General features: G+C 47.0%; 1 protein-coding gene across 2 annotated transcripts in view; it reads right to left on the bottom strand.

Annotated features, from left to right (window-relative positions):
- The window catches only part of arhgap46a (Rho GTPase activating protein 46a), a 28,422-nt gene extending 16,592 nt beyond the window's left edge, over positions 1–11,830 (bottom strand). For both annotated transcript variants that reach the window (XM_062462642.1, XM_062462650.1), the window contains exons 1-2: positions 11,679–11,830; positions 985–1,458 (exon numbers count right to left, since the gene is read on the bottom strand). In XM_062462642.1, the coding sequence (XP_062318626.1) occupies positions 985–1,458; positions 11,679–11,692 (488 nt within the window). In that variant the 5' untranslated portion in view covers positions 11,693–11,830. The remainder of the gene's footprint in view (positions 1–984; positions 1,459–11,678) is intronic.
- Between the last annotated feature and the right edge of the window lie 276 nt (positions 11,831–12,106).

Genomic DNA, 12,106 nt, shown 5'->3' with positions numbered 1-12,106 from the left:
ATTAGGGACGACCACCAAGCTGAGTGGAGTCAAGGAGGCTTTGGGCTCTCCAACAGTGAGGGCAATTTGTTACCCCTCCAGTTTACGTAATCATCAGGGCCAGGGGTCAAAGGAGAGAGAGCTCGTCCTGGTGCCTGTGAGCTCCAGCACATGGCAGGGGATGATCCAGGATGAGGAGAAGACCTCTGGACTCCACAGGAGACCTTCTGTAAACAGCAGGCCCTCCTGTTTCTGACTAGAACCAAGCTGTTCTGCACGGTTTGACCCAAGACGGACAACACTCCTTCACATGCCCCTTCACGTGTGTTTGGTTAGTAAACACACAAATCTGACTATGAAATGATATCAAGGGAGGAACCCATGCGGTCACGTTTGAACTGCGGTGATTCAAATGTCCTCCTCCAGAGAGGCCCTTGTCTTTCATGGTTAGGGACCTGGGTTTGTTTTAGAAATGAAATGTGCATATAGGACTAAAGAGAGACAGCGGTGAACACACAGGGGCACTAAGACTGGCCTGGTGGCCGAGGGCCAGAGGAAATACAACTGGCATGCCTGGAATCTGACTCTGAGGGAGCCATGGTGGTTTGGACTATGCCACAGAGCAGAGCACATGATGGGGTCTCTGAAAGGCTTACTGTTAGGGCCTTTATCCAAACAGCCATGTGGGGGTAAATGTCATGCACACTAATAGAAGTGCACACTGTCTTCACATTTGGAAGCAATTTGCTCAAAGTACCAAGTACGGTTCACAGGCGTTGCTACGGAAACACAAGCATGTGGAACGTTAAGATAAGTGAGAATGAAAATAAAAGTTTGAAATGGATTTGACGGATCAAAAGTCAAAAAAAGTTTTCTAATGTATACAATTTTTGGTCAATTGTTTCGCATCATGAAAATATGATCTTCCAATAACAATAATAAGTACATTCTCTCCTGTTGCGTCACGGTGATGTGGGGTGATGGCACCAGATTGACGGGACGTACCTCTGGGGGTCCTTGCTGGTGTCCGTGGAGCCGTCTCCCGGAGGTCTGCTGTCCACCCTCGGGCCTGGCTCCGGCTCCGTGTTCTCCTTCTCGCTGATGTCAGGGGGTCTGGGGCTGGGCGGGCCCTGCTCAGGTAGAGGGGTGCGGCGTCCCTGGCTCCCAATACTCCCCGTCCCAGGATGCCTTTCTCCGGTCCCCCCTGCTCGCTTGGCCTCCGAGCAGCGCTTCATGGCCTGGAGCTGGGACAGGGGCACGATATCGCCGCCCTGGGGGCGATGCCAGACGGTACGGCGGCCAACAGAGTTGTAGTAGTAGAAGCGGCCGCTCTGGGGGTCGAAGAGCTCCCACCACTGGTTGCCGTCGGCCTGCCGTACGGGGGCGCCCAAGGGGGGGTCCCAGCCACACTCGCCGGTGGCCAGGTTCACGTACATGCGCTCCCGGGAGCGGGGCTCCAGGATCTCCACCCAATCAGAGCTGAAAATAAGACACAGGAGAGACAGTCACCAGGACAGCAGAGAGAAGGAAAGACCACCAGTGATTACAGGCAATCATCGCTTTATGGGACATCAGACTTCAAACCGCAGAACCCCAGTGTCCCTGGATAAACCCCGTGGCCACAGGCCATATGGAGCAGGAGGGAATGTTTGTGTCCACCACATGTATCCATCTGTGTGTGAGTGTCGGGGAACGCTGGTTCAGCAGTGATGTCACCTCTCTGGTGAGCAGAGGAGCAGCAGGAGTAGCAGTGTGTGTTGTTCTGACTAAGAGACAGGTGGACACGCTCGGTATGGCACCAGGACCAGCGCCAGGCCCGGCCAGCAGGCCCGGCCAGCAGCCCTGAGGAGCACCATCCGCTCCCAGCACCACCACAAAAGCTGAGCAGCGCTAGCAGCTAACCCAGCATGACCTACAGAAACACAGACTGATCCACATACACGATACAGAGCAATGCTTCAAAGAGAAGAAGGGCAAGCCGTCAGGCTCAGACACAATGGTACCATGAACTACATTTCGGAGAAAGGCGGGGGGTGTTAAGGTAGTCGGTAGAGATACCTCTTTTATAAAATAGTATTTAGCAAATGTGGAATTGCTTTATGAAATATCCCATTCACTGTGCCTTTAATGCAATCATATAATTATTTCCCAGCATGGTACAGCTTATGAAACAGAAAGGGTAAAGGGTGAGGAATTGTTTTATTGGGATAGACTCTTGGTCTTTTCTCTTCACTGACAAGATTAGGACACATGCCCAAAGCCAGGCCACCTGCGGCAGAGAGAGGGGGCAGGGGGATACTGTGACCAAATGCACACATTTGTTCCTGGTGCTCTCGCCAAGAAAGACCCCTATTCCCAGCCTCCGAAATAGCCACAGACAAGCAGTGCCAAGCAGGTCTGCCAGGAGTGTCGTCTCTGCTGTACGATAGCCAGACTGCTTCTTGCCATTTTATATTCAATCAAAAAGTCTTCTCGAATCAAATTCTATGCACTCAGTGACAAACTCAGTATTAATTCTGAGGTGTACATGTCTTCGTCCAGCATCAAGCTGAAGCTCTCCACGTTGCCCCTCTCAAAGCCAGGCTGACGTGGAGGGGCACAGGAGTACGCCACCCCTGCCAGTGTTGGTCCACGCTGCACACAGGAGCGGAGAGGCCATCTGTTCCGACACTCAACAAGCTCAGAACCGAGGCTCACGGCTCACATGACTGTAATCAGTGTGACTAGGGGAATCTTAGCCCATATCGAGTGACGAGCGCATCACAAACAGTAGATTGGTCATTTCTTATTCTCGAGTGTGTGTAAAAGAAGGGATGATATAGATGAGATGTGTGTACGTCCATGTGTGGTGTGTGTGTTTCTCCTAAGAGCTGCCATCATGGAGGTAGAGGTTAACCTGTCTGGCTAGTGACTACACACAAAGAGGGACCGGGAAAAAGGCACATTTTTCTACCAGAGCAGACGCCTTTTAAGCTGACAGATCTACAGCTAATGGGTGGGAAAAACATGGAATAATGGGACGTTCAGAGTGAGCCAGTCAGCATCCCCCCAAACGATCAAACCTTCAGCCTCTCACTGCACTAAAGTCCCTATAGGGGCTTTCACACACACGCATACACACACGCACACAACCCTTCATGCTGAATTTCTCCCAGTCATGTGTTTGGCATTACATTATTGTAATGAGAAAAAAAGATGGGAGCCAAACCCCAGATATGAACACGTGTGCACAGGAACATGCCACGTGAACGCTCCTACAGGAAACCCGGGTTCAAGGGTCAGCGGCGCAGGCCATCGTAAACGGGAGAGAAACAGTACGGGGTTAGTGGTTGCGTAAGGGCCCTTCCTTCTGGATAAATAAACAGTCAGATCAGAGTAAAGCCATGGGTTTTCTGTTGACAGGCAGAGATAAGCTGGAAGATAGACTGGCCGTCATGTTCGGAAATTCTTGGAAGAGGTATTCTGGGAGTGCTTCTAGGAGATGGTCTCCCCCCACGTCTGTGTTTAACGTTGTGAAGTGTGACATCCCTCACCCACTTCATTCTACAAGGGAGACACCCTGTGTACGAGCGCAGAGCTGGGAGTCTGGGGCTCGTGGCTGTGGTACCGTCTGTCACTCCATAGGTATATAGAGGTCGTACTGTTGGTCATTTGCTCATGAAGGAACGGGAAGACAGAGCAGTTAAACACAAAGTCTGACTAAGAAAGCCCTGTGACCTGAGACCACTCACTGAGGGTGCTCCTAATGGTGTGGAATGCAGTCTGTGTTGCCTCAGTGAACTCAGACTTGAACTGCAAATGTTTTGTAACAATCTAATATGAAGTCATTACACTTGTGCTAGTGTGACCAACGCACATAGCACCTGATTCACCTCAGGGTTGATCAATGTCATTGAAGCAGACATGAGTTCTACCCTGAGACGGCTTCTCGGTATGACAACGACCCCATTCAGCGGGTGCAGTTCATTAAACATGGGTAGGAATCTCTCAACATGACACTCAGAAATAATACAGCAACTATGGTTGTGCTTAGGAGCAAGTGGAAAAACATGGCCTTCAAATAAGCTTTGGTGTTTAGTCTTGTACTCTTCATGTGATAACACAGACCATCTCCCACGGCACACTGCTTCTTTGTCTCCCATCTGGGTCAAGGAGACCATTTTGCAGCACATGGTTATTCTAGGATGACTAAAAATAAGTCCAGTCAAATAGAATAACACCTCTGCAAACACAGAAAACCTGTCGGAACGCTGCACCAAAACGGGAAGACCATCTCTCTCCCCATCCTGTTGCTGCCAAAGTGTTCGAGATCTTGCTCTGAAGGAATATTTCATCCAACTGTAATTTACAGTCATAAAATCCATAGTCCAGAAATAACATCTGATCTTATAGAGATTTCCTGGAGCGGAGAACAACACCGTCGTGGTCATGGAATCTGCTCCATTGTTCTAGAAAGAAACAAGTAAATGGCACTTTTCCCAGCAGTGAAAAACATAGGAGTGGACAATTCATTGTCTCAAAATAGGGCACCATGCAGCTTTCTCTCATTGTTTAATGTTGGCTTTCTGTCCACCTCAAATTCCGAGCTAGTTTAACTTTTTTTTTTTTTTTCAATGGAAAGAAATCAGAGACAAAACGCAAAAAGTGCAATGGTCAGAGAAAAGGCAGATGAGTGAGTGTGTCATCAACTCATCTAGTCAAGGCTGTTGAGGAGCTCATCACTCGAATATCATTCTGCTGTTTCTGATTCACTGACAGCACCTACTCAGACATGTAGCTAAATAAGGGATTATTAAGTATTTGTTTGCTCTCAAATTAATTTGTAGAGAGACAATAGGCACCAGTGACGAGCCTTAACTCCCATTTCACATTTACTGCTCTCGTAAACTAACCTCTAACCTCGCCTAACAACAGGCTATTCTAAGCTGGTCTCTGGTCAGTTCCCCTGAGGACCTGAGGCTGCCGTTTCTAACAGGCTCTGCCATTCATCTGGGTAATCTTAGAGTTCAGTTCACCAGCCACAGCAACAAGTGCCAAAGTCCGCCTGTGTGTATTTCCAGACCTGCCATTTCCTATCTGGGGACAAAATACATCCTTACTCCTCAGATACACAGTTTAAAAATAAAAAGTCACAGTAAGGCTAACAAGCTAAATTTCTCCCTGCTCACCTTGCATTTCAAACATGAGTTGCTAGCCATCTGCTGCAGCCTTGCGAGCAGTGGCACAAACCTCAATATTAAGGCAGTAATAATCAGGCCCAGACAGCGCTCGGTGTCATTGGACGTTATGTTCAAAGTCTAAATAGTCCGCCTGCTCCTAGGCAACAAGCTTATCTAAATATTGTAAAACAAGAGTGAAGACATGAACTGTGTGTGCTCTGCAGTAGCTTCATGAGCTGTGTGTGACTAGAAACAGAAACCCCATTTACAGTGTGGACTGTGATGGACTGGAACAGAGCAAGCAGCTCTCAAACACGTCCAAGAAATACAGATATTGAAGTGAATGAGGAGGCCCTGTCAGCAACTTACTTAACTTTTCAAACTGTGTCTGTACATGTAAGATATATCTAGATTTCTAGGCAATAATTAAGGCATTTTAAGACTAAATACCAAGGAAACCTTAGGACCCAGATCTAACTAACTCCATTTTTGGTTGGGACAGAGGCGTATGTGTAAAGTGTTTATGTGGGTCAGCATTGTACAGGCCACGTGCAGGCTCCCACACCCTGGTCACAGAGAACAATCACATGGAGGGGGGGGGGGGAAGAGCACATGTTTCAGATGACAGAAAAAGCTGTGCACCTGTCACACGCATTCTTTGGTTCTTTTGTTCAATCCCATTCCTACCGTTCCACCAAGGGCAGGGGTCAACAACAAAAAACTACTGACAATTAGTGCGTGTTAGTGAGTCTGTTTGTGTACATCTCACAAACCAGTATGACCGCTGCTGAAGGTGCAGTCTATAACAGGATAACAGACTTCCATGGAACCATTGGCATTCATCCCCATAGCAACTCCATCCAAGTAACACTACGGTTAAATCATTGTATGTTAGGCATCCGTTTCAGATTCTACAGTACAAAGCTCTCTTAAAACTGAATCCATTCTTACCAGCTGCCTCTTCAGAATTACAATGGGTTTATTTGCCATTACACGAAAGGAACCATAGTAGTAAATTCCCTGGTACAAGTAATTGTGGTTTGTGTTAAAAGATTCCTTGCCTTAAGGGCAGAGGGCTGCCTATGAGGGGAGGTGTAAGGGGCTTGTGTGATATCTGTGGTGTGAAAAGTCTCTCCAAGCCCTGCCTTGAGGCCCCTACAGGATCATGTATCATGTATGAAGTGAATGTTATGATGGTAAAGGTGCATAGTCTTGCATAGGCTTCAAAGTGGGTTCTATTTTTCCCTTTACCACTGTACCTGAGGGGGGTCTATATACAGACTGACAGGCCCGATGCTATGCACTGTTCTGACAGGTTGTCACCTTCCTTCCTCACCCTGAGGGGGGACAACAGTTGTTCTTGTCCATCCCTCACACCAGACCCGGCCTGCTCCGACGCTGGGGCCGGGTCTGAAGCGAATGTTTCATGGGGGTTATGTTCTGCATGATAAAACAGGCCTTGTGTTTGCCGCTCCGGCCTGAGAGACAGGCAGAGAGGCAGCAGGCCAAGGACGGGAAGAGGGGGCAAGCACTTTAAGCCAAAGCAGTCGCAGCCACATGCCTGGCAGAGCAAAGCAGGGCTGGAAGCTGTACCCCTCTGCAGTCACCTCCACCCCTCTGCAGTCACCTCCACCCCTCTGCAGTCACCTCCACCCCTCTGCAGACACCTCCACCCCTCTGCAGTCACCTCCACCCCTCTGCAGTCACCTCCACCCCTCTGCAGTCACCTCCACCCCTCTGCAGACACCTCCACCCCTCTGCAGACACCCCCACCCCTCTGCAGTCACCTCCACCCCTCTGCAGTCACCTCCACCCCTCTGCAGACACCCCCACCCCTCTGCAGACACCTCCACCCCTCTGCAGACACCCCCACCCCTCTGCAGTCACCCCCACCCCTCTGCAGTCACCTCCACCCCTCTGCAGACACCCCCACCCCTCTGCAGTCACCCCCACCCCTCTGCAGTCACCCCCACCCCTCTGCAGTCACCTCCACACAGACAGACGGCTGATATGGCCTGGAGAGGTTACAGTCAGATAGTGTAACAGATGCTCCAGTCTGGTATCCGTGGTTAATGGTATCATTAAGGTGTGAGTCATTTGCAGTGACTCCACACACCTCAAAACTGGACTATCTGGTGTCTGTGCCTCAGGGCTTTACAGAGTGCGGTAATTGTAACTGGGCTCAATTTTCAACGCACTGGTCCAACCTGCGTAGTGCTGCTGTCAGATGTCCTCTGTGGTGTACAAAATAACTTTGTGTGTGAAGAAAAGCACATTAAGACCATGACCAGTTTTATTAGGGAAGCATGCTCCAAAGTCCCAAACCATCCTAACAAGTTGCATCAGAAAACCAAGAGTTGTCTGTACACAAACCCTCAGGGGGGCCTTATTCTGTATAGAATGAAAGCTCCTGAGCTGACAAACCAGTCCAACGGTGAGTCATAATCATATGCATTCCAATCCTTGTGCAGTCTGCCCTATGCTAATGCCTGATAGCTGACAATGGACACTATTGTCAAATTAACAACCAGGCTTCATTCAGCTACAACTGTCTCCATTTCCGTTCCCACATGGCTGCCAGCCAATCAGAGCTTTGTGCTTAAGCCCAGGGGGAGGAGCTTGGAACATATTTGGGAGAAGTGGGGTGACCTCCTACAACAGCTGCCATAAGCCACAACCAGAGACAGTTTTCATTCTCCTGGCACAGGATTAGACTGGATTCCGCAAGGTCGTTCCACCACCTCCAGCAAAGCTACTCTTTCCCATGCCACTTCCAGCTAGCAGGATGAATATGATATATGTTCCGTCCAGAGATATACTGTGCCATGGCTTAGAGGTTCTTAAAGTTGTTCTGTCCCTTGCCTAAATAGTGAATGGATAGAGATACTCCTCTATGGCGTCTGTTTGAAGGTCATTTTCTAAGCCCTGTCCTGTTCTTCTGTCCACTGAAGCAGAAGCATGAGGCAGGACTGCTGGTTAAACTTCTGACCCCTCACAGCTGAGCAGACCAGTCACACGCTCTGTATGACACACATGGTAGAAACAGGGTCAATCCGTTTTATAGGGGCCAGTGCGACCACTTACAGCCCCTGTGCTCCCGCAGATCCTCCTACCCTTTCTGGCCTATGACAAATGGACGTTTTACCAGGTCAGAGGGCCTCTGGACATGAGTGAGCATGTGCAGGAGACATGGAGGGACAGATCATGGTGTTTACCAAATACAGGACAGACTCCCTGTCTGGTACACCAGCTGTCAACCCAGGAACAATGGGGTCACTTGTCCAAACGTTGAGAAAAAATAACTAATGAGGATGTAATTGTGATTAATGGACATTAACATCATTTTTCAATGGAATTTCTTAATTTTGGAGGTGAGAATGTGACAAATAAGGACAAGTGCACACACTGGGGTCCAACCAGATTTATTTCTGCAGCGAGGAACAATTTTTAAAGAGGGAATTTCAACCATAGCCATCTGCTTGGTGCCTGCTCAACATAATACTACTTTGGGCTTGTCTAACTTTATAGCTGACATTGATGCCAAATGCATTGAGAACACAACCCCCAACCATTAGCCTTCCTCTGCTGACATGACAAACGAGGCCAGAGTCTGAGCACGGGGCAGTGACGGGGTGAAAGGGGGGTCAGAGGTGGCCGATGAGCCACACAGGAAGGAGGCATCTTGGATGATGATTCCCCAGCCGAAGACAGCCGATCCTGGGTCAGACCCAGAGCCTGGTTAAGCTGTTAATGCTCCACACTGAGGGGAGCTGGACAGGGGTGTCAGCATAACATCCTCCACCTGCTCCAGTATTTCAGGGTATTGGGACTGATAAGCATTCTCCTAATAGCAGCAGAATGAATGTGGAGTGAAAGGAATAAGACAGGCAGCTTTGCGGAAATATGACATAAATATGTATCTTAGTAACAAGAATTAACTTCACCACTGATGACCTACAGTATTAGTTAACTTGAATGGAAGATATGACTAAGTATAGCCAATCATACCACGCCATACCATTCTATACCCTGGGAATGTTATTCTTTATCATGCCATCTAGGAACACTCAGATAACTTGGACTGGCCATCAGGTTTGAACATAGTTTAGGCAAGCAAGTTAAGCCAGCTCTTTATCCCAGTGTAAGAGGGATTGCAAATGTCAGGGGCTGGATGGGCACAGACAAATGTGAATAGACAAATCACCTAGGCTACACAGCCTTTGTACAAAGCCTACAACAATCACATGGTGGTGAAAAGAGGGAACAGAAGGAACCATGTTGATCTTTCCCCAATGTTTTAACCCATTATGGCACCGGCGAGCAACTGGAACCACAGAAGAAGGAGTCTCAAACGAGTCACACTTCCTCCCCACAGGCCAATCAAACAGATCTGTCTTCAAAGCCATTGTTTGACGGACGTCCTGCGTCTGTATTGTCACATGTGGCCCAAAAGGCCTGGCTGTGCACTGAGGTAACCTTGCTGGAGGAATGCAGTGTCCTGTGTTCCTTTGTCTGCCGACCATTGGGGGCCAGCAGAGTAAACAAGGAGACAACATCCTAGTGTGGCTCATCTCTGCTTGCACTTTGATAATCTGACTTTAAAGAATGTTAGGCATAAAATAGGTAAGATTAATTAGCTAGACAAAATGAAGGCCCTCACTAACAAAACTGCATTGTAATGTGAGTAGATTTTGGTACACCAGATCTTTTGGAGCCCTGATTAGCTTCAGCAGAGCAGAGGAGTTACTTGGTTTATCAGTTCACAAGGGGGCGAGTAAGGTATGGCCCTAAATTAGGTTGTATTTGTGATAAGCATTGAACCAATCTAACTACACTGTGTAGGTCTAGAACTATTAGGTCTAGAGTTCTATGAAATATGCATAACTGTAATACTATTAGTCATTTGACAATTCTGATATGATATCACACTCATCCTACTGAATCCTATAATGGAAGCATGCATGTTGAGATGGGTTGAGAGGTGATTTCTCTTTGTGCATAGTGTGGTATGGAGAAGCTCACATGTATGCAGAACCCAACACCACACAAATGCACACAGTCTAATGCTGTCACCAATGCCTCATGGAGAAGAATCGAGACCCCAGCTGTACAGGGAGGGGTGACATACTACTGAGTTGAGAACTGTAGGGGTGCGACATGTCAACTCCTTGGGCTAGATACATTACATATCTGAGGGACCTTAAAACACCTCTTGCTGCCCCTTGGGCCACCATCTCCATGGTTCTACCAGTAAGACATTTCAATCTTTTTGAGACTATCCCAGAGCATAAGTACAGTGGGTGGTGAGAGGTTGGAGTCAGGTTTTAAAAGCAAACCCTCAAAGTGACTTGACTATAAGGGCTTCCTAGACCATCCCATTTCCAAGACCAATGTAACATTTGGTTTGGGTTTCAAACCCATAACCACCTGTTCTGCAGCACGACACACTATCTAATGTAATCTAATCATTATTTAGAGGGACGAGTATCTTTAATCAAAGTGTCTACAATACCCTACTGAGTGGGGAATAATCCATGCCTTACTTAGTGGGGAATAATAACACAATTACAAAACCTCTCATCAACTCCAATGACAATCAAAAGTACACCATTAATAAATTGTGTTAATCTGAGGTATACTAGGATTTAGGTATTTATGAGACGAGTAGAACTGAAATGTATAAATAACTAATCAAATGGCAAGACTTCCCAAAGCAAGCCTTATAGTGAATACGAGCTGTCTAAGAGCTGTGAATCAGCCGAAACAGGTGGAATACGCCCAATTTAAAAACAAATGGTCTTCAGGGCATTTGTTTTCCACCTTGGTTATTGGTCTGTTATCCAAAGAAAATAGCAAACTGAGCCAAATTGAGGAGGAAGGTCATTATTACATTTAAGCCAACAGGAAATGCAATATTTCTAAGGACAGAAGAACACTTGAGAAGAGTTGATTTGATACCAGGTTGATATAGAAGTTAGGGGAAAGATGTCATTAAATTGCTTTGAACAAAGCTATGACTATAAAGAATCTAGATCAGTTAGTTTGACAGCTTGATAAAACTATTCAAAAGCCAATACCCTTTCAAAAGTTATGCCGTCACTAGTCCTACACAAGAACTCGGTATATATATATATATATATCGGCTATTAAAACGGTAACCCACTAATCATTTTGTGTACTAGGCCTACTTTATAAAGTGTGCCTTTAAACATCTAAACTGTTGAATAATTGACAAACAACATTTACACTCATGTATACAAAACAGCCACCGTGTTCATAGAAAATGTTTACATCAAAACATTTATTTTGCTTGACAATTCAGGTTGGGCAGTAAGGAACTATAATTAAGTTTGACTCTGAATCCAACTTATACCCTTTGGGTCCCTTAACACAATGCAGCTCCCTTCATGGAGAGGTAGACGGTTTCTCAGTTGCAGCCCACACCACTCACACGAAGAGCGCGGGGCGTTCGATTAAAAAATAACATGTTTTTAACTACGTCCGACACGTTTCAATAGTTGTGAAGATTAGATGACTTACCTTGTCCCGGCCATTTCCTTCACATTGTAATCAACACGAATATCTTAGAATTAAGACTATTTCACTAGTTTACTCAAACTTGTCGGCTACTTTCCACAGTCGGTAAGTGCACTGAGCATGAGACAATTCTCCAGTAGTGAATCCGATATGGAGTCTCCGCCTCTGCACGTGAAATACGATGGGGGTCCCCGCCCGGTGCGGGCGGCACCCCCGCCCTTCCCTCCTGTTTGTTACTCACTGGCCACTCACGGGACAAGTGACATTTAGTTCCACTGACGATATTACCAGTATGTGCACAGTAGCCTAATTAGTATTGGCCTACAGGTTAGACTATTTTGAGAAGTAAAAAAAAAAGTTAATCGAATATATGTATATTTTTAATTATCTCTTGAATCCCTCTTCTAATCTCTTAAAGTCTGTGGTTCGGT

The sequence above is a fragment of the Osmerus eperlanus genome, chromosome 1, assembly GCF_963692335.1.
Source record: "Osmerus eperlanus chromosome 1, fOsmEpe2.1, whole genome shotgun sequence".
NCBI classification, from domain to species: domain Eukaryota; kingdom Metazoa; phylum Chordata; class Actinopteri; order Osmeriformes; family Osmeridae; genus Osmerus; species Osmerus eperlanus.
Note: the sequence above shows the minus strand (reverse complement) of the source record. Positions and strands in the feature narration are given on the sequence as shown.